This window comes from Phascolarctos cinereus, unplaced genomic scaffold (assembly GCF_003287225.1).
Source record: "Phascolarctos cinereus isolate Bilbo 61053 unplaced genomic scaffold, phaCin_HiC Scaffold_726;HRSCAF=1367, whole genome shotgun sequence".
Lineage (NCBI taxonomy): Eukaryota > Metazoa > Chordata > Mammalia > Diprotodontia > Phascolarctidae > Phascolarctos > Phascolarctos cinereus.
In genome coordinates this window covers 358,610,364-358,633,604 of record NW_027556098.1, presented here as the reverse complement: position 1 = coordinate 358,633,604, position 23,241 = coordinate 358,610,364, and the positions used below count along the sequence as shown (strand labels likewise).

At 42.8% G+C, this 23,241-nt stretch overlaps 1 protein-coding gene across 1 annotated transcript in view; it reads left to right on the top strand.

Annotated features, from left to right (window-relative positions):
* GRIK3 (glutamate ionotropic receptor kainate type subunit 3) overlaps positions 1-23,241 on the top strand; it is a 311,709-nt gene that overhangs the window by 199,174 nt on the left and 89,294 nt on the right. Inside the window, 4 exon segments of the mRNA XM_078145457.1 lie at positions 3,144-3,197; positions 18,897-18,957; positions 18,960-19,069; positions 20,631-20,774. Of these exon segments, the coding sequence (XP_078001583.1) occupies positions 3,144-3,197; positions 18,897-18,957; positions 18,960-19,069; positions 20,631-20,774 (369 nt within the window).

The window sequence follows — 23,241 nt, the reverse complement described above, 5'->3', positions numbered from 1 at the left end:
ACAGACTAGTAGGTTGAGTCCCCAGAAGGTGGCTGTTGCTAACCTTATGAGCCCTCACCAGTGTTCTTCCCTCCATTGATTATCAATTGATATCAATTAGTCAGACACAATTAGTTTTTAGAAATGGCTGTTTACTAAGGGGGTATAATTAGAACAATTGCTACAAAATATCCCCCCAAACTAGGGGCACACTTTCCCACAAGTATATTCAGATACCAAAGGAAAACAGGCTCAAGCTTGGAGCGTTTCTGGCAAAGAGGCTAACACACCTTTTGGAGGTTCTTTTGTTGAGGTCTTTTTCACCCCTTCATAGGGCCTTCATGAAATTCCCTTGAGTCATTGTGTAAATTTCTGCTAGGTCCTTATAGTTCTAAAACTGACTTTCCCCAGTATTCCTTCAGTTACCTAAGCATCTGTTCCAGGGATACAGACTGATGTCCCAGGGATGACTGACTGCTAAGATGCCAGTGAGAAGTCTAGCTCTTTCAACCTTCCAAGATTTATGAAGTCTTTGATCAAGAAGGGAGAAGGAGTCCAAATGCTTTCCTTCTCCCTTCCCCAAGTGATTTTATGTCAGAGGTTTGGTCAGAATGGCTTCCACCACTTGAAGGCCAGACACTGCAATGCTTGGGATCTGGACTAATTTGCTGTTTTATAAAAGATCCATAAGACATGATTGAATCTCCACAACCAATACAAATACACCTATTTTGAAGTGTCATACCACTTCACTAAGTGACCTTTTCTGCTTCCAAACTTATTGACTAGGTTGTTTTCACCTGGCCTAATGCCCTTGGTTTAATGACAGATTCAACAGTGACATTCTCACTTGGTTAACTAGTTGCTTAGAGTGGAATGGAATGATTCGTTGATTGACATAATTACTCCCCACCCTTAAATGAGATTTTAACCTTATGCAATGTTATGCCTTCTTATCTTGTATATTCCATTGTAATTCCATTATATCTAGGGCACAATTCTTTTTTTTTTCTGAGGTTTTTGAGTTGCTTGTTGGGGAAGGTAATTGCTCCATGATCTTTCTTGTCACATGATCCAAAACAGAATCATTCAAATCCTTCCTCCATGTGATAGCTTTGTAAGTTCCCCAAAACAGCCATCATGACCTCTCCGAGTCTTCTCTAGACTACATACTCCAGGCTCCTTCAACTGATCCTTACATGACACGGAATCAAAGCCCTCACCATCCATCATGGCCACTCATCTGGGTGTTCTCCATCTTTCTCTGCCATTAGATTGCAAGCTCCTTCGTGGTAGAGACTGTCTTTTGCCTCTTTTTATATCCCCAGCACTTAGTACAGTGCCTGAAACATAGTAGGCTCTTAATAAATAATTACTGATGGATTATTAATTTCCTTCCTACACTCCAGTTCTGGGTGCCTCAGCTTAAGAGGACAATTCATTAAGTTTAGGGGAAAATTCAATTAGCTATGCACGTATCTTGGTATTCACAATATTGTAGATTGATGACTAGGGCCTTAACAAGTATTACAAGTCACAGTCTAGTGGTTTCTAACCTTTTTGAGCAGAGACTTCCTATTCTACTTCCTAATTTCTGTGCCCCCTACATAATGCATTTGTACTATTGGTATCTGTTGATTGATTGAGATAATGCCTGATTTGATATGGACTCCTTGGACCAACTCTATGGCTCAACGATTGAATCCCATCACATTTTACAGAGAACTGGAAACTTAGAGGGGAAATGCCTTGTTTAAGGCCACCCAGCTAGCAAGTAATAAAGCAAGGGACAAGAGCCCAGGTATTCTGAAATCCAGTCCCCAGCTCCTAAGTAGTGAGGATGGATCGGTGGCCAACTCTCTTCTCTGTTGATGATTTCCTATTTATCCTCTATATAGCTTGCTTTGTATTTATTTGTTCGTATGTTTTCTCCCCCATTAGATTTCAAGCTCCTTGAGGATAGAGACTATCTCTTGCCCTTTTTTATATCCCCAGTACTTAGCATAGTGCCTGGCACATAGTAAGGTCTTAATAATTGTTTATTGAATCAAATTAACTGGTTGGAAGGAGGAAGAATACATTCAAAATTGTTTAAATGGGTGGCCTATTTTTTTTTCTTGAAATTATGGTATTCTAACATCTTGTAAAAACAAAGTGGGAGACTGCCAAAGTGAAGAGTTAGGGAGGAAAATAATATCTGCTGCTACTTTCCTGATAAAATGAAGAGATCACATGTCTGACAACTTGTTGCCCCTATCCCATTGGGTTATCCTCAGTGGGTCAGTGGGTCAGTCTGCCAAAATCAAGGCAGGTAATTCTAGAACTCCTGCCAAAAGTGAGCCAGGCAGATCAGCAGCATAAGGTGACATGCCCAAGGCTAGGGCATTATGTTCTGGAGCAACTCCAGAGTAAGCCCTTACAGCAGTGAGGACCCCAATGAAAGGCTGGGAGACCATCTTCCCCTACGAGATGTTAGGAGAGGATGGTAACCTACTCACCTGATGTCTGCCATGTTCTGATTACATGTTATAGCACTGCTCATACCTTATATGTTACATTGCTCATATGTTATAATATTCATGAAACAGAAGATCCTTGTATGGGCTTATTTTGTGACCAGAGGAAAATACTACTTATTGGGAGCTCCAGACTACACCCTGTCATTGGTCATCTAGCCATGTTACTCATGAGTAACTTCCATCACAAGTGAGGCTGAGCAACAGAACGTGGATGTCTCAAGAAAGACCCTCCTCAGTGTTAGGACTATAATTTGATACAATTGAAAGGCAATGGCTTGACCTATTCTTCCTGCTTTACCCCATCCCTCATACACACACTGGTTTCCTCCATGTCTGCGATGAAGACCTACATACATACTTTTGGAATGGGAATGTGTTATCCTAGCGTTAGAGGGAGGAATATAATTTGGTTTACTTTTTAAAAAATTGTAACTTTGAAATAAATTTCTAAATTGGTTTTATTATGGAATTAACTGAGTGGTCTCTCTTTTAAAGAAAAAAGATTAATGGAGTTCTAATATCCTATATGTATAATGGAGGTTGAGGGAGGAAGATGTGGGCACTGGTATGGAAGAGGTGATGTCCAGCTTCTTAGGACCAGGCCATAGTGGACTGATGGTAACTCTGCTTTCTTCCCTCCCAAAGGCCATGGCGATGGGGATGATGACTGAGTACTACCACTTTATCTTCACAACTCTGGTAAAGTATGACCTCCCCTTGGTTTGGGGTGGGGGGTGAGGAAGGATTTGTGGAGGCAGCTTACCTGGGGTCAAAGTGTATTTTCTGCCCTGAGGAATTTGGGGCTCAGTGGGAGGAAAGCTTGGTCTGGGGAGGGGAGAATGCCTGGGGAAAACATTTGTTTTGTTCTGTTTGGTTTTAACTTTTCACTATAATAAATGTGTGACTTTGAGGATTCAAGTGTGCCAAGCTAGGTCCTTTCAGGCTGTTACATTGAGATCTGGCTTCTGGTGAAAGTCCTTGAACTTGAGATAAGCCCTGAAAATTAGTGAAGCTCCTGGAATCCAGGCCCCAGCTTCATAGTCCCCTGGTACCAATTAGATGGTATTTCCCAGCCATTGAGAGACAGTGTGCTCCAGTCGAAAGACCTGAAGTCAAAAAGACCTAGGGCTTAAACCCACCACAGACACTTATTGGTACAACTTTGGGCAAGTGACTACTTCTCTGAGCCTCAGTTTCTTCACCTGTTCAATGGGAATAATAATAGCTCATACGTCAGGGGATTATTGTGAAGACCAAATGAGAGAACGTAGATAGAGGACTTTGCAAACCTTAGGATTTAAAGAATGTCATTCTACTCCCCTCCCCACCACTGGTTTGTCCATCTCTACCCCTAACTTACTTTTCCCTTCAACATCTAATGCTCATGTAGTTGCACTTACATACACACACACACACACACACACACACACACACATGCACACAAGTGCTCCCACTGCATTAATTAAGCTTTAATAGCTTAAAACTGCAGTAAGATTTGGAACACCTTGTATACATATGGATATGTATGTGTGTGTGTGTGTGTGTATATATATATATATATATATTTGTGTGTGTATTTATATTTATATTTATATTTATTTATTTAATATATTTATTATATGTTTGTACATAAATATATGTATATAAGGTGCCCCAAAAGTCTTAGTGCAGTACAACGCACACACACACAATCAATCAGTAGGTATTTATTAAGCACCTACTATGTGCCAAGCTCTATGCTAGGTGCTGTGGACACAAGTACAAAGGTTGAAATAATCCCTATTGGAAATGAGTTTACATTCTTCTTTTAAATTTAATTTAATTTAATTTAATTTAATTTAATTTAATTTAATTTAATTTAATTTAATTTTTAATTTTGATTTATCAATAATCACTTCCATATGCTTTTGAGTTTAAAATTTTTCTCCCCCTTCCTCCCCAAGACAGTACACAGTCTGATATAGGCTGTACATTCCTATTAAACATATTTTCACATTAGTGATATTGTAAGTAAAAATTAAAGCCAATAGGAGGACCACCAGAAAGAGGAAACAAAACTCAACAGAAGAGAAAAAAATAGCAATTCAACTTCCATAGTTCTTTCTTTGGATGTGGATACCATTTTCCATCATGAGGCCTCTGGAGATATCTTAGATCCTTGTATTGCTGGGAAGGGTTAAGTTTATCAATATTAGTCATCGAACAACATGGCTGTTATTGTGTACAATGTTCTCTTGGTTCTGCTCACTTCACTCAGCATCAGACCATATAAGTCTTTCCAGGTTTTTCTGAAGTCAGCCTGTTCATCATTTCTTATAGCACAATAGTATTCCATTACATTCATATACTACAACTTGCTCAGCCATTCCCCAATTGATGGACATCCTCTCGATTTCCAATTCTTTGCCACCACAAAAAGAGCTGCTATGAATATTTTTGTATATGTGGGTCCTTTTCCCATTTGTATGATCTCTTTGGGATATAGCCCTAGAAGCACTATTGCTGGGTCAAAGGGTATGCACATTTTTATAGCCCTTTGGGCATAGTTCCAAATTGTTCTCCAAAATGGTTGGATCATTTCACAACTCCACCAACAATGCATTAGTGTTCCAATTTTCCCACATCTTCTCCAACATTTATCATTTTCCTGTTTTGTCATGTTGGCCAATCTGATAGGTGTGATGTGGTACCTCAGAGTTGTTTTGATTTGCATTTCTCTAATCAATGATGATTTAGAGCATTTTTTCATATGAGTATAGATGGCTTTAATTTCTTCATATGAGAACTGTCTGTTCATATCCTTTGACCATTTATCAATTGGGGAATGGCTTGTATTCTTATAAATTTGGCTTAATTCTCTATATTTTAGAAATCAGGCCCTTATCAGAGAGACTGGTTGTAAAAATTCTTTCCCAATTTTCTGCCTTCCTTCTAATCTTAGTTGCATTGGCTTTGTTTGTGCAAAAATTTTTCAATTTAATGTAATCAAAATTATCCATTTTGCTTTTTGTAATGTTCCAATGAGTTTGCATTCTAATGAGGAAGACAACTACATATAAAACATATACAGTATAAATAGAGTCAAATGCACGTGCACATATATATTGTAATTACCTACTTTATGTGGACACACACACACACACACACACACACACACATGCATCTATCTACCCACACACACACAGTAGTGAGATACAAGGTAGTTTGGAGGGAGGGCACTAGAGGGCTCAGGCCAGGCTTCATTTTCCAGGAAGAGAAGGACTTTAGGAGGCAGAGGTTGAAGAAGAAGCACATTCCAGGCATGAGGGAACTGCCAGAGAAAAGTCACAGGATGAGAGATGGAACAATGTGAAAAACAGAATGAAAGCCAGCCCAGCTGCATCACAAAACACAGGAGTGGGAGGAATATAGTAATGTCTAAAGAGACCAGAAAGGTGGGTTAGGGCCAGGTTGTATGGGGCTTTAAAAGCTCAATAAAAGAGTTTATTGTTTTATTTGTATGAGTATTTATATAATATATATTATATTTATGTATATGTTGTATGTATATGTATACACATGTATGTTCCTCTCGGCATATTTGCACACGCCCACACATACACATTAACTCTCCACCCTACTTATTCTATCATAGTCACTGCCATCTTCATACTTGCTGGTCCCAAACTGACAGTGGACAGATCACAAAGACTGTCAGGACACTGAGACACACCAGGAACATATTTATGATAGGTTTTTGTTGAGAATCAACGGTCTAGATTCCTCACAGGTCCCAGCATGGACTATACATTCTTTCCCATGGATATTTCAGGCCAGGGCAGAAGCTGGAATTGTCCATGTGTAAATATTGCCTTCAAGTTTTTAAAAATATTGACATCATGACCCATATTGGGAAAATTGCCTGACAGACCAGCCAACTTGTGTTCAAATGACCTGACCCATGTGCTCTAGTGGAAAGGAAAGTAGAATGAACAAACTTTTGCCCATGTGGGAACCAGGTCTGTTGCCTTTCAGAGTCTAATCCAGCCAAAATGTGTGTTTTTTCTTAAATCCCATTATGCTCACACACACACACACATCTTATTATGTGCTAGGCACTCAGGAAACAAATAGGGAGAGAGAATGAACCTGTGATTTCCTTAGTATAGTGGACTCCCACTTAAGGATACTCCCTCCACTGGCACACCTTCTCTTCAACTGGGTGTAATGCTAAAAGCATTGCCCAGGGTCATGTGCCAGTGGTGAGACTTAAACCCACGTCTTCCTAGCTCCAAGGCCAGCTCTCTATCCACTCTGCTGGCTGTATGATGGAGGAGATACCAAGACAAAGAAAAAAAAAGCAGTCCTTGTCCTCAGCGAGCTTACATTCTACCACAGTTATATGTCACATAAATAGATACATATATATTCAATCATTCAATTAGGGAAAGAGTACCAAGTAATTTGGGAGAGTAGGAAAGGGTTCCAGTAGGAGGAAGCTTAGGATTCAAACTGCTGGAGGTAAGGAGTGAGGATCTGCCAGGCATGAGGGGCACCTGATGCAAAAGCATGGAGGGATGGTGGGGGGTGGATTACTGAGTTCAGAGAATAGTACATAAATGAGTTTGGTTGGAAAAACAGGTTTTTCTTAAGGCTGAATATCTCACATAATTATTTTTTAAAAAAACTTATATTGAGTCATAGTAACCTTAACATCGGCATTGTTAATATCCTTTCTATGAAGGACATTGGCATTTTGTTTCCTTTTGAGAGAAAGCTGAAGAATCCTGGGCTTGAAAAAGGCTGAGTAGCTCTTTCAGGCATTGCTGTCATGTGACGACCTTCCCTCAGTCCTTTTGCACCCTGCCTACAGATTGAAATCACTGATTCCCAGTGAAATGAACTATGTGGATTGCATCAAATGCCCCTACCCTTTCTTCCTCCTTTCTCTCCTCCTCCTCATTCCACCTCTCATGTTTCTCTTTCTCTTCCTTCTCTTCCTTTCTTTTATCCTTCTCCCTTCCTTTGCCCACTCCATTTTCCTTCACCAGGATTAGCCCTTTGGGAATATTTAAGGGTGTTCAGAAAATTCGTGGCTGTCAATCATTTAGTCAGTAAACATTCATTAAGCAACTACATGGTAAGCATTGTACTAAGCATTAGGGTAACAGAGTGGGGCACAACTTCAGCCGATGCCCGGAAGGAGCTTACAGTCTAATGGAGGAGACAACACGTAAACATCTACAGGAACAAGACAGATTCAGGATAAACAGGAAATCATCAAGAAAGGGAAGGCACGAAAATGAAGAGAGATTGGGAAAGGCTTTACACAGAAAGTGAGATTTTAGTTAGGACTTGGTGCCAGTGGGTCACAGAGTAGCTACTCTTGGCAGCTGCAAACAATTAGAGATTAGAGTATTAACAATTAGAGTATGGAGGAGGACAGAGTGGGAAACACTTTGAAACTGCACACTCAAACTAGAGTTCAGCCAGACTGGCCTGGGGCAGATTTCCATCAGCAGCTGCCACTTCCAGGGAACTGACCAGATTGGACTCCCTCCCCTTACACAACACACACACACACACACCCCTCTACCTGGCAAAGGTTCCATGCTTCCTCAGGGACACAGACGGTGAGACCCATTTTTTTTTTAAGATTGGATTCTGAAGCTTTGACCCACAGGGAAATACCCACAAAGGTGGGGTGAATGGAGCTCTTTGAACCACTAGGGCCTGAATATATTCCCCATTCTAGCCACGCTCAGAAATAACACCCTGAAGTATGTCCCCAGAAAGGCTGGAAAGGGGCCAGTCAGAATCGCCAGTACCTAAAAGCCCCGGAGTGCTGGTTTCCACACAGTCAGTGGTTACCTAACAGCTTCTGGGCAGATTGGCTGACGTGTAGGCTCTCCTACAGTTCCACCGAGTATGAGGGTTGTAATGGCTTCCAGGATTTCACTTTGGGGAAACTGAAAACAGCTTTCCGCTCCGGAGCCCTGCCCCCTGACACTGACCGCACAACCAGCCACATGACTGCACAGGCCCAGCCTGACCCGTGGTGTTGACGACCATGCGCTTTTCGAATCTTGGAATGTTTTTTCTTGCTGTGTTACGGGGAGGGTGGAGGGGGTGGGGTGGAACCTGCCCGAACCAAACGAGCCCAGGGGGCCTCCAGGCGCATCAGCAAGCTGGAGGCGGCCTCAACTTCATCAATATTTAGTCAGCTTTCTCTCTCTCTCCCTCTCTCGGAGATGCATAATGCATAGCCCTGAGCACGCCGAGAACGTTTGAAATCTGGCCGGCTTTCTGCGGGGGCCTTGGGTTCCTCTTTGACAGGCAGTGTCTGCAGACTCCTCTCTCGTTGGCCGGGGCTCTGGCGGGCACTGCGGGCGGGACCACCAGGGGCCTGAGCTCTTTAGTAGCCTAGGTTTCCTTTGAAGTTACTTCATTCTTCTCCGACTTCAATCCTGTTTCCTAATCACCACGGGCACCGACCAATTTGAATTTCTATGGCGAGAGCCACGATCCTAGACATGAAGAGACAGAAAAGAGGGGAAAGAAAAAAAAATACGCAACACACGCACACACACAACAACAACAACCCGAGACCTATTAGATTATCAAGCCGATCCCCGGGGAGTGTTGCAGGTCAGGAGACTCTGGCGGAAGATGGCAGGCTGTGAGCTAGTTCCTTCATTAACCTTTTGTGTTTTGATTAGACGGCAGAGTCTCAGCCTGCTGAGCTTCGGCTCTACCCAGCAGCCAGACGGGTCTGGCTGGCATGGGGAAGCCCAGGGGATTCCTGGTGGGTGGAATCCACTCCTGAAAGCAGGAACCTTCCACTTAGAGAAGACCTAGAGCTCCACGGGTGTTCCCTTACCCTAATCTGTGCCCCACTCCAGGATCCAGGGCAGTGGCCAGGGGCTCAGATCTTTACTGCTTCTTCTCCTGGGAAAGGATCATTCCAGCATGCCATGTCCCTTCCCAGGCATTCGCACAGGAGAAGATAGCCACAGAGAGGGATAGCCAGAGAAGATACAGGCTTCTGGCATCTCGAGGACAACAGAGGACATTGTATGGTGGAATCCCTGGTAGGATCATGGGATTTAGAGCTGGAAGGGAACGTGGAAATGATCTAGTCTGGTCTTTCCATTTTACAGATGGGGAAACTGAGGCCTGGAAAGAAAGAGTGACTCCTCCAACGTCCCATAGGTAGAAAAATATCAAGTAGCTTGGTATTAATGGAAATAGTATTAGATTTGGAGTCAGATTCAAATACTGGCTCTGGCACTACCCTATGTAATTTTAGACAAGTCATTTCACTTTGGTCAGTTCCTTCTCCATAATAGTGATGATAATGATAATAATAAATAAAAATTATAATATGTATATGACTTTTTAAAGTATAAAAAGTGCTTCATACATATAATCTCATTTGATCCTGAAAACAAATCTATGAAATAGGAGGTATGATCATTCCCATCTTACAGATGAAGGCAGTGAGTGGTGAACTGACTTGCCCAGGGTAACCCATCTAGTTAAGTGTCTGAGGCAAGATTTGAACACAAGCCCTCCTGACCACAAGTCCAACGTCCTGTAAGATAGGCTAGGTGACCTATAGAGTCCCTTCTAGCTCTACATCTGTGCTCCTATGATTCTATTCTGGATACTGTGCTGGGCCTGAAATCAAGAAGTGCTGAATTCAAAACTAGCCTCAGACACTTTGTAGCTTCGTTACCCTGGGCAAGTCATTTAACCTCGGCATGCCTCAGTTTTCTCATTCATAAAATAGAGATAAATAATAGCAACTACCTCCCAGGGTTGTGAGAATTAAATGACACAATATTTGCAAAGTGCTTCGCAAACCTTAAAATTTAAATATGAATACTAGCTATTATTATTATTATTATTATTAATTATTTTCCCAGTAGACTATGCTGTACCAGTATACATGCTTCTTTTACTCTGTCCAAGGGTGGTAGAGAAATTACCAAAAGTTTTGTGGCTTCTGGAGAAGTAGAATGTTCTACTTTCCAACACTCTTCTCTCAGATGTGCCTTCGGGATCCTTGCTGGATGCCATTTACCCTTCTTTCAGTCATTCTCGGGTTCAGACTCATGTCTTTGTTAGGCCTTCTCCTTGTCCTTGGGCAGCTAGGTGGTACCAGGGTGCACAGAGCACCGGGCCTGAAGCCAAGAAGACGTCTGCCTGAGTTCAAATCTGGCCTCAGACAATGTCTAACCGTGTGACCCTGTTCACTAACCTGTGTTAACCCAGTTTGCCTCAATTCCTCATTTATAAAATGAGCTGGAGAAGGAAATGGCAAACCACTCTAGTATCTTTGCCAAGGAAGCCCCCAATGGGGTCATGAAGAGTCAGACATGGCTGAACAGCAACGAAACAATTCCTTGTCCTTAGGGCTGTCAAGGATATCAGAGAAGGGAGAGATCACTTCTTTGGGATAGCTAATGATTCCCCTGGCCCCAGGCTGTGGTCAAGAGTCTGCCTCTCTTGTGCCCTGCTCTCAGTATGGAGGGCTCTATGCCCACCGACTCATTGTCTCTTTATTGTCATGCCTTCAGTATTGAATTAGGAGATTCTCCTCCCAATCCACAGCTTTTCTTCTGGGATCAGGATGGGCTTGTCCTCCCAGGGTGACCCTGACAGGTGAAGGGTCTTCTCCTTGATTCCTTTGCTAGACCACTGGAAGAAACAGTAGAGAAGAGCTGGACTCTCTGATCTTGGCCTGGAGACTCCAGGATTGTTATACTATGCCTGGTAGAATGGACAGATGAGAACAATTTATTCCAACAGTTATGAAGGGGGCTAAAGCAGGTATTGTGGAGTACTTAGAGCTTGGTCGGACATCAAAGATGCCAAGGTAATCCACTACATCCTGGTCATCCCTGTCCTGACTTTTGAAGTCATTGGTTCTCCTCAAAACCAAGAACAAACAAAAGCCAACCACACCCAGCCCTGCATATTTAGCATAAAGATCCCACCCGGGGCCAATTACTGTGCACTAGATTCCAAGGAGAGTTAACATGAGCAGGGAGTCTAGGAACCACCAGGGTCCTGGCATCCTTTGTTATCTGCCTGTCATCTTAAGCAGTCTCAGCTGCCTGAATACCTGAAGGGCTCTCTCCCTCAATTTCTCTTGTCCTCTGCTCATTTTGTATACATGATCTATTCACCTAGTAGAATATAAGCTTCCTGTGGGCAGTGTTCATATTGGTTTTGTTTTTGCATTCCTAGAGCCTAGCACAACACCTCACAAATTTTTTCAAATTGTCTCTGAGTTGTGATTCCTTTGTACAGAAAACTTCTTATATGGAAACCTTCTCCACTAATGCAGACCAGCAACTCATTTGTAACTTAATCAACAAGCATTTATTAAGCACTTACTAATAGACAGCTTGTCACTGTACTAAGTATTTTACAAATATTTTCTCACCTGATCCTCACAACAACCCTGAGAGGTAGGTGCTATTATTATCTGCATTTTTATAGTTGGGGAAACTGAGGCAAGAAGGCATTAAGTAACTTGCTGAAGATCACACAGCTAGTAAGTGTCTGAGGCTGGATTTGAACTTGGGTCTTCTTGATTCAGAAGCAGAGCTCTATTCATTTCACTACCTGACACAATGACATGTAAAAGACCTGGTACCTTGATTATTCCAACTTCTTCCCTGAGTCTTTCTCACTCTTCAGGGAACTGGAGAGAGTCTAGAACTACTAGAAGCAAGAAGATTAAGATCTCTGTCCTCTCAGCTCTGTCTCCCACATAGGCTCAGAGCATTGCATAATCAGTGTCCACCAACAGAGTTCCATGCAAATGGTCTTTTTTTTTTTTCAGGCAATTGGAGTTAAATGACTTGCCCAGGGTCACACAGCTAGTAAGTTTCAAGTGTTTGGTCTTAGGCTGGATTTGAACTCAGGTCCTCCTGACTTCAGGGCCGGTGCTCTATCTACTGCACCACCTAGCTGCCCCCTCAAATAGGCTTTGAGAGTCAGATTATACAGTTCTAAGGCTGGCCCTCTATCCATTACGCCACACTGCGTCTTGACATCACAACTAGTAGCTATTTAATATGTGCACTTAATATAGGATACTTAGTATATTCAGTTGAATTGAACTGAATTATGTGTACAACAACTCCCTTCCCACTTCCATGTTGACTCCTGGCAATTGGCCCAAAATAGACGTGTTTGGTTAGGAGTGAAAGGCTATCTATCTTGTTCCCTTTTGGAAACCCACGTCACAGACTCACCCATTTAAAAAATTACTGAAACTTATTTCTCAAATGCAGAAGATGTTTTAATTACCCTGGCTGCCATTATCTATTCCAGGCAGCTCCAAGCCGTTTGCAGATAACCTCGTATTAATCAGCCCCAGCTGAGCCCCTCGTACATGTCATGTGTAGGTAAATGCCTGGAGGTGGAAAAAAAAAGAATTATAATAAATTAATAGATAAGCAATCACAATTAATGCCACTTCCCTGCACTAACAGTTATATCACGGGAAAGATATTTTAATCTGTCATTCCTTAAGGCAGTGTTTTTCTAGCTCGCAATGCTTGTGCTTCAGCATCTCCCCAGCTAGACCCATGGGGTGCTAATGAATTAGTCTATTATGTTAGACTGAATGTTTCTAAAAGGTCCCCAGTCAATGAATACAGTGTGTCAACATTTGGCATCCAGAGCTACAACTTCCTGCCAAGCAGGGAGGTTGTGAGTAGTTCAGTGCCTATAGAGCCCGGGGTCCTGGCCCCATCCAGCTGTGGGGAGAAATTAAGGCTTTGGAAAGAAGCTTCTTCACTGTCCGCATGTCCTAACAGTGATACGTGTCATAGTAACGATGACGATTTGATATTGCTTTTCTTCCTGAGTGATGGTAGCCAGAGGCATGTGATGCAAAGAACATCTTGGCTTTGGAAACAGAACCCTGGCTCTGCCACCTACTACCCATGTGACCTTGGGCAAGTCATCCTCTCTGAGCCTGAGTTTTCCCTCATCTGTAGAATAAAGGAATAGGATATAATGAAATATATGATTCCCTTTGACTTCTAATTCTATGATCCTGTAAGTACTAAAGGAGTCATGACTGACACTGAAATAGCTAAAGTCACAATCTTAGCAAGTCACTTTCCCTCCCTAGCCTCAGTTTTCCCACCTGTAAATTTGGGGTGATGCTTTGCCCTGCCCACTTCAGAGGGCTAGTGGGTGGAAAGCATTGTAGAAATGTAAGCTGCTGATGCCATCACTGGGGTTAGCAAGTCACTTTCTCTCCCTAGCCTCAGTTTCCTCATCTGTTAAATGAAGGGGGTTAAACTAGATAACCATTGATACTGTCATCTTACCTACCAGAACTATTGTGAAGATGACATGAGATAATGCATATGAAAATGGCTTATAAATTATAAAATATTATTTAAATACAAGATCTAATTATTATCATCATTTTGGTGTGGAGTGGGGACAGAACTCTCATTATGGCCCTGTCAGTCCTGAAGATATGTTTCTAACCCTTAACTTGTCATGGTCTTTAAGTGAGTCTCAACAGCCCAAATCAAACATTTTTTGTTTATTTGTTTGAAAGCATCTGTTTTGCCAGCCAGCATTTCCCAAAATGGAAGCCTGTGATTCCTCCATTAACACTTAAAGAAATGTTTATCTTAGCACTATTTAAGATGCCTGAATATTCAGAAAATGCTGTGTCCACATCTCCGATTTTCAGTGAGGGAGTGCTGCCTTATGGAAAGTCATAAGTTTTGAGATATTAAGATGGAACCAACCTTTTTTGAAACACCTTTTTTTTGACAGTTAACATGACTCTATATAGAAAAAAATCAAACCTCTCTGAATTAAAAAAAAAACCTGTTGGAATTTATTGAGTATTGCTTACTATGCTCTAGTCAATAAGCAAGTGTTTATTGAACCTATGGAGTGAACAGATCTGGTTTCTACCTGCAGGATTTGTGATGGAAACAAACTTTCCTGACTATACCTACTCCTACTAATCTCTCTTCTGCTCCAGCCCTCACCAATCCCCCATTTCCCATTTACCACTCTCCCCCCCACCTTGGTCTCTAAGCAGAACCCTTTGCAAAGGCAGAAACTTGCTTGGTTTCCAAAAATCCAGCAGAAACGTGGCACTGAGCCAAGGGGCCGAAAGCTGCCTTTTTTCTCTCTGCCAGTGGCTGTCTTGTCCTGCGTCCTCCTCTCCTAATGCTGTCTGAGAATTGGCTCATTCTGATGCAGCTTCAGAGAAAAATGCTAAGACTGGGATTTCTCCCTTGAGAAACAGGTGCAACTTAGGAAAGGGGGGCAGACAGCCTGGGAGATGGAGGAGGATGCAGATCAGAGATGTTGGTATTGGTACCATTACTCCTTCCTTGATTTTCAAAAGGTGAAATGTTCAAACAAGGGTAGAGACAGGACCTTCTTCTTGGGGGAGAAATGTTTGTCCTGCCCTAAGATCAGCGAACCCCTCCACATCCCAACTCCCACCCCCCTCCTCCTATAGAATCAACATAATTAAGAATGAATGAAGACCTTCAGTGGGAAGTCATAGGATTCAGAGCTGAAAGGGACCTTAGAGATCATCTAAGTCTATCCTCCTTATTTTACTGCCTAAAAGGTTAAATGACTGGTGTAAGGTCACCCAGGCAGTAAATGAGCAGAATTGGAAGGAAAGTTAGGAGACGCGTAAAGCCAATCCCTACCTAAGCAGGAATTCCCTCTACAACATCTTGGACCGATGGTCATCTAGCCTCTGTTTGAAGACCTTTACTACTAGGGAGCTTACTGCTTCTCAAGGTGGCATCCCCAATCCTCCAAACTTCCCCATTTCTGATGAGGGAACCATCTTTTATACTATCCCTCAGGTTCATAACCTCAAAGTCTTTCTCATCTCCTCACTCTCCCTCACCCCTCACGTTGAATCATTTGCCAGATCTTGAGTCTACCTACACAACCCATGAATCTCATGAATGCTTCCTTCTCTCCACTCAGGCAGCCATGACCCTTGATTATCTTTGTCATGACCCTTTATCATCTCTAACCCAGAATTTGTCAATGGTCTCCTAATTCATCTCCCACATTTAGGCTCTTTCTTCTCCAATCCACTTCTATAGAAGTGGTGTCAAACTCAAATAGAAATAGGGGCCACTAAACCATTTATCAGTATCCCGAGGGACCAAATATTGACTTAGAAAAGTACACGTTGACATCATCTATGTTTTATTGCATTTTTATTTATTTTGTTAAATATTTCCCAGTTACATTTTATCCGGGTTCAGGCAACACTCAAAAGTGCTCTGGACCTCATGTGGCTTCAGTTCTACATTACTGCCAAAATAATCTTAAAGCATAACTCTTACGCTCAAAAATCTTCAGTGGCTCCCTATCACCTCTAAAACAAAATACAAATTTCTCAGCTTGGCATTTAAAACTAAATCTAACTCCAGCCTACCTTTCCAGACTCACTTCCTGTTACTCCCCTTTGCATTCTGAAGCAACTGGCCAATTTTTTCTCTCAACTCAGTATTCCATCTCTTGCCTCCATACAGCACAGGCTGTATGCCATGCCTGGACCATGGTTCCACTTCACCTCTTTTAGAATCTTTAGAATTGACTTGACTTTAAAACTGCCTCCTACATGAAGCCTTCCCTGATTCATCTAGTTGTTAGTACTTTCTTCCTTAGATTGTATCATTTTCACTTTTGTTGTTAAGTCATTTTCAGTCACTGACTCTCTGTGACCCCATTTGGGGTTTTCTTGGCAAAGATACTAGAATGGTTCACCATTTCCTTCTCCAGCTTATTTTACAGATGAGGAAACCGAGGCAAACAGGGTGAAGTAACTTGCCCAGGGTCACGCAGCTAGCAAGTGTCTGAGGCTGGATTTGAACTTAGTTCTTCCTGACTCCAGGCCTGGCACTTTACTTCACCACCTGGCTGCCCGTCATTTTTACTTAGCTACATTCTTTCTTCTGCCCCTAGCAGAATAGCTCCTTGATAGCAGGAATGGTTTCATTTTTGTTTTTATTTCCTCAGCACACACCACCATGCTTTATACATAGTAGGCTCTTAAGTGCTTATGGGATCTAATGGAATAATTTACTGGGAATTTCTTAGTTATATTGAATGAAAAGGCATTTATCATGTACTTACTATGTTCCAAGCACTATGCTAAGAACTGGGGATACACACAGAAAAAGTGTAACATGATGCATTTAGAACTGGAAGGGACCTTAGAGGCCACTGGCTCCAATCCCTTCATTTTATAGACAGGGAAACTGAAGGATAGAGAAGTTAAGTGACTTGCTCAGGGTCATACAGCTCCCAAGTTTCTAAGGCAAGATTTGAACTGAGGTCTTCCCGATCCACTATACCACCTTCCCTGTTCTCAGCATATGACATTCCATACTCTGGAAGGTCCTAAGCTTCAACAGACATGCTGTTTCCAGTTCTACCGGTCTAGGTTGGCCAAGAGATCTTTTTCTGATGATGAAAGGCCTCAAATTCTGGCTGTGCTACTTACTAGCTATATTACATTGGGCAAGTCCCTTTTCCTATCTAGATCTGTTCCTTCCTCCATCTGGGTCTCAGTTTCCTTCCCTGCAAAATGAAAGGTTTGGAATAGATTATGGTCCCTTCCAGCCCTAAATCTGCAGTCCTATGATACGTACCTTCCTGAAAAAAAGGACCTTTGCTCCCCTTCTGACCGCTTCCTTCCCCCTTCCAAAAAAAAAAAAAGCAGAGAAGATGGATTTGTGAGGGAAGGCAGAACAAAGGGAATTTAGTATCAATTAGGAGGATCTTGGGCCAAGCTGCAGCCAGCCCAGTGTAGCAGTCTCTGTTTTATGTGCTCCGAGTTTTATTACCCTTCATCTCTCCTCCAGAACATAATTAATTCAACAGAAAAATTGTAAATATGGCTATCTTGGATGATAAAATCTGGGATAATTGTAGCTGTGGAAAGTAAAATACAACCAAAGGGTCCCAACAAACCTAATTAGTCCCCTGATTCCCTGCTGGGAATGGGATAGGCCTAGTACAATGCCAAGCTGGGCCTAGAGATAGGAGATGAGGCGGATTAGGGGAGGGAGAAGCTCTAGTCTGGTCAAGGACCTTTAAGGCCCCACCTCCCTCACCCCTCAGGCACCATGAGAGCAACATGGCCCAAAGGTTCTTTTGTCTAATGTTTCCCATTCATTTCATGTTAGAGACCATAGAACACAGAATGTGAGATTTGGGAGGGACCTTGAAACACAGAAAGTCAGAGCTTGGAGGGCCTTTAGAATGTAGATTATCAGAACTGAAAGGGACCTTAGAACACAGAATGTCAGAGCTGGGAGGGGCTTTAGAACATAGATGACAGAACTGAGAGGGACCTTAGAATGCAGAATGTCAGAACTGAAAGGGACTTCAGAACAGAAAATGTCACAGCTGGGGGGGGGGGAGGGAAATGTTTGAGCTGAAAGGAACCTTAGAACATAAAGCACAGAATTTTGAAGTTGGGAGAGATGATCTTAGAACACAGAATGCCAAAGCTCGAAGAAAACCTCTGAGAACAAGTCAAACCACCTCATTTTAGAGAGCAGGAAACTGAAGCTGACAAAGGAGGAGAGACTTTAGACAAGGCTGAATGGACAAGTCCCTGTTTCCTGATCCTCAGTCCAAAGCTTTTCCTTCTACCCCATTAGGCCTCTCTCATCTACCAGCTCTGTTCTTTTTTCTCCCTTCTTTCTGGAAAGGAAGCATTTCCTTCTGGGCTGAAAAGAGCTGATGGGGGATTTAAGAAGTAAATCCAACCCCTTGGGAACTATCTGTCCAACAAGCATCCAGTCTACAAGGAACATAGTTTTGAATATTATTGTCCCCATTTTACAAATAAGAAAATTGAGACCCAGAGAGAAGAAATGATTTGCCCTAAGTCACTCATTTGCTAGTAGCAGACCCTGAGTTCAAATCCTGCATGACACTTTACTAGCTGGGCAAGTCACTTAACCAATTTCAGCCTCAGTTTCCTCATCTATAAAATGGGAATAATAGTAGCAATCAACATTTATTAAGCACCTACTGTGTGCCAGGCATTGAGCTAAGCACTGCTTCTACCTCCCAAGGTTGTTGTGAAAACCATATAGGTAAAGTGCCATATAAATGTTAGCTATTATTATTTATTGAGATTTAAGGGAGGGAATACACATTTTTATATAGCACCTGCTATGTCCTAAGTGCCTTGCCTTACTCTGCTGCCAGTCAAGTCTGCTGACTCCCGGGTCAGGGTTTCTTCTACTGACCTTTGCTACCTACCTCGTCTGTCCCCAGTACCTGGGGAGGAGGGGAAGAGGGGTCCAGCTTAGAAGAGTGTTCAGATAATTTAAACTGATTTCCTTCTCTCTTTTTTTAAAGGACCTTTATGCATTAGACTTAGAACCCTACCGCTACTCCGGAGTGAATCTAACAGGGTTCCGGATCTCAATGTGGAGAACCCTCATGTCTCAGCCATTGTAGAGAAGTGGTCCATGGAGAGGCTACAGGCAGCACCCCGGGCTGAGTCTGGCCTGCTGGATGGGGTGATGATGGTGCGCAGGGCAGGGGAGGGGAGGGAGGGTAGCTAGCAGGGGAACTAGGGATGGGTTCCTCCTGACCCATCCATAATTATGGCGACAGGCAGGAACAGCCTTGGTGAAGTTTGAGTCACCCTAGGGGAAAAATCACCACTGAGTGGGAGGTGAGTCTGAACCATATCTGTGCCAGTCATCTATACAGCTGGCACAAAGACTTCAGCCCTGGGAAGCTAAGTGGGGATCCTATTCCCTTCCTGACAGTACTAGTCTGGCAGGAAGAAGATAAAAGGTGGGTGTCTCTTTAATGTTGATTTATCTGTTGGGGGGCAGGGAGAAGAATGAGCAGATAACCAAATAAATTAGGGCACCTGTCATCATGTGTGCATATTGGAGTGTGTATATATGTGTTTTAATGTGTACATGTGTGAACCAGTAGGCACATGCCTAAACATGTTTTGTGTGTACAAACATGTGCATGATTGTACACGTGTGTGTAAAATAATAACATGGCATCTTTGTCATGCTGTGAACAAGCATGTGTGCAAATATGTGCATGTATGTGTGAGTGTGCGTTTCAGAGAATGAAAAGATTTAGAACCAAGAGGCCCCTTTAAGGTTAGTTAGTCTTACTCCTTCATTTACAAAGTAGAATACTGTTCTTTTCTGTCACACCGTGTATTATACAAATAAGCAGCATCTTGGGTGTTTTTTTCTGTATACATGTATATATACATATGGAGATTAAGTGCTATAGCAGAGAATGCTGAAATTGGAGCCAGAAAGACCTGATCTCAAATCCTGTCTTCAATGTTTGCCAGCTGTGTGGACATGAACCTAACATCTCTAAGCCTCATTCAGTAAAATGGGGATAATAATAGTGTAATAATTATAATGCAGAAGTGTTAAATAAGACAATGTATGTAGAGTACTATGTATGTACGTTATATATTATGACTGTTATGTGTGTACAGAAATAGGTGTGTTTGTGTATGTGTATGAAAGCATGTATGTCTGTGCATGTATACATATCAGTGTGCTTGCATGTGTCTGCATGGAGATGTGAGTATGTCTGGCTGCCTACAATGTGTTCATGTGAATGTACCACATGAGTACCTTTATATCCCTTATGTTGGATGATAAAGCTTTTCTCTGAAAGACTGAGCTAACAATCCCATTAGACAGACTGGACTCCTCCAGGAGGCAGTGGGGTTCCCAGGCAGCCCTGTCCCATATTTAGTAGCTGGGGTAAGATAGTCAAGGACCTAGAGTGCTACCTTGGGCCCTGCTACTGGGAAAGTGCCATGTCATGTCTGCTGCCTCAGTTTTCTCTATCTGTAAGCTGGAGAGGAGATCTCCATTGGCCTAGAATGGTTCCAGAGTAGTCACTCCATGCAACAGTAGCATGGATAAATGGATCCTCCTTTCTCTAGGCCCCTTTTGGAGCCCCAGGACTCAGTATAGGAGGGTGACTGGAGAGTGAGAGGGGTTAGTAGGTGGGATAAAGAGAAGCGAGGGCCCCATTGGCTGTAGGGAAGCTGTCCTCAGCTCGACAGCCCTCTCTGCCCTTCCATTCCAGACAGATGCAGCCTTGCTCTATGATGCTGTCCATATCGTCTCTGTGTGCTACCAGCGGGCTCCGCAGATGACCGTCAATTCGCTGCAGTGTCACCGTCATAAAGCCTGGCGCTTTGGAGGTCGCTTCATGAATTTCATCAAAGAAGTGAGTGTTCTTTGCATGGACCACCATGGAGGTTGGAAGCAAAGCCCTCAACCCAGGATGGGAGGGATCGAACGACAGGGAGGAGGGAGGAAGAAAGGGCACACCTGTGGCCAAGGCCCTAGGCAAGAATTATCGCAGCTTTGTGAGGCAGGTGGAACAAGCACTACCAGTCCCATTTTATTCACACAGGAGGAAACTGAGGCACAGAAGGGAGAAAGGGCTTGCTCACAGTCACAGAGGCAAAACCAGACCTTGAACCAATTATCTTGTGTCCCCCAACCCAGTGCCCTTTCAAATATACTAGCTATTTTGCTTTTATTAACATTAGATAATGATGATGTCATGTTCCTGAAACCCTAACGTCTTGGGTGGCATGTGTCCAGACCACCTACCTTCCAGGTACTACAGTGGTTAGAGTACTGGGCTTAGAGTAAGGACAGCTTGAGTTAAAATCTGGCTTCAGATACTTATTAGCTGTGCGACCCTGATCAAGTCACTTAACCTATACTTGCCTTAGTTTCCCCAAATGAAAATTGGGGATACCAGTATAAATAGGATAGTAGAAAATAGGATACACCTACCTCCCAGAGTTGTTTTAAGGATCTGATGAGATAGCATTTGTAAAGTGCATAGCACATAGTAGATGCTTAATTAAGGCTTGTTTATTTCCTTGCTTCTAAACGAAGGCCAAAGCATGGTGGCGCCTTGCTTCTAGAAAATGACCAATTAGTAGACCTAAGATCTGGCCAGCTGATAAGATCATAGAAGGCCAGAATCCTAACTTTGGAGTTGAAAGAGACTTCAAAGACCTCTTCAGTCCACCACAAATCACAAGTCCCTTTTAGGGTTTGTGCTTAAAGACCTCCAATGACAGAGAACTCTCTGTCCTCTAAAACAACCTATTCCATGTTCAAGAAGATTTTTTGTTTTCCCTAAACTGAAATGTGTGTCCCTGATACTTTGATCCCAAGACATATTCTTTTAGTTCTCTGCTCTGAGACCAAGGAGAAGTCTAATCCCTCTTCTCCCTACCGGGTCTTCAAATACTTGAAAACCATCCCATATCTCCCCATCTTCCCTTTTCCAGGATAACCACCCCCCAGGTCCTTCAACTGATCTTTATATGTCACAGTCTTCGAATCCTATACTATATAAATCACCTTTCCCTAGAAAACTACCATATTGACAACACCCTGCCTAAAATGTGTCTTTAGAACTGAACACAATACTCCAAATGGAGTTTGCCCATTTTGGTGACTGGGCTTCTGCTAATGTAACTTAGCCGCATAAGTGGTTTCCAATGCAGACAATGTTTCCTCCCATTGAGATTTCAGTCTACTCTGAGTCCCAGGCTCCTGTCTGATGAACAGTTGACTCCCTCAAACTGGTACAGCTAACTAAAGGTATTTCATTGACTTCAATACCCTTCTAACTGACTTTTCCCAAAACAATTTCCCAGCATGTACCTCTAGACCCAGCCAAGGCCCTCAGTGGGAGCCTGGGTCAGAAGATAAAATTTGAAAGGGCCCCCTGTTGCCTGTTCTTGCTCTGTTTTCTCCATCCCTCTTTCTCCCAGCTCTGCAGAAAGGATGGACAATATCAGTGCATGGGCAAGGTAGGAAGGAGGACCCCCAGGGCTAAATAGTTATCTAACCCCTGATGGGAATCAGAAACCTAAACAGCACAAATAATTCAAAGCACCGAAGAGCTTACCCAATTAGTCTAGCTGCCTCTGGGATCATCCATCCCTTTATGGCCCTACAGGAACTGGCCTGTTGTAGGTAGGAAGGGAAGACTTTCCATCTTTGGAAAAATGCCTGGAGCCTCCCTCATTCCTTGCATACTTCTCTGTCAGGAAGTTCTTTCTGAGGTCCAATTTTTATTCCTTTTGCTGTCCCATCATTAGAGGTTCTCATGGACCTTAGCCTCTTCAGCTTGGCTGGACCTGCCAGAGCTTGGCACAAGCCTTTGAGTGTCCAGGATCACCTCCATGACCTCATGGAACTTCAGAAGAATACCTTAGTGGGAAGGATTGATAATTCACTTCCTAAATGAGATATTCACAGTTGGATACAATACTGTCTTGGGCTGACTTGGGCAGAGAACAATGAGATGGTCACCTCCTCCACTCTGGGCACTAGGCTTCTCTTACTGCCCCCTAAGATTGTTTGACTTCTAGGTCATACTGCTGACTCTCCTATTGCTTGTCAATCAGCCAATAAACATTTATTAAGCACCAACTGTGTTCCAGGCACTGTGCTATGTGCTGGGCATACAAAAAAAGGGCAAAAAAAATGGTCCCTGCTGTCAAGGAGCTTACAATCTTATGAGGGAGACAATAAGCAAAAAAATAAGAATAATCAAGATATAAACAAAATGAATTGGAGATAATCAACAGAGGAAAGGCACTAGTATTGTAGCGGAGTGGGAAAGACTTCCAGGAGAAGGTGGTATTTTAGCAGGCACT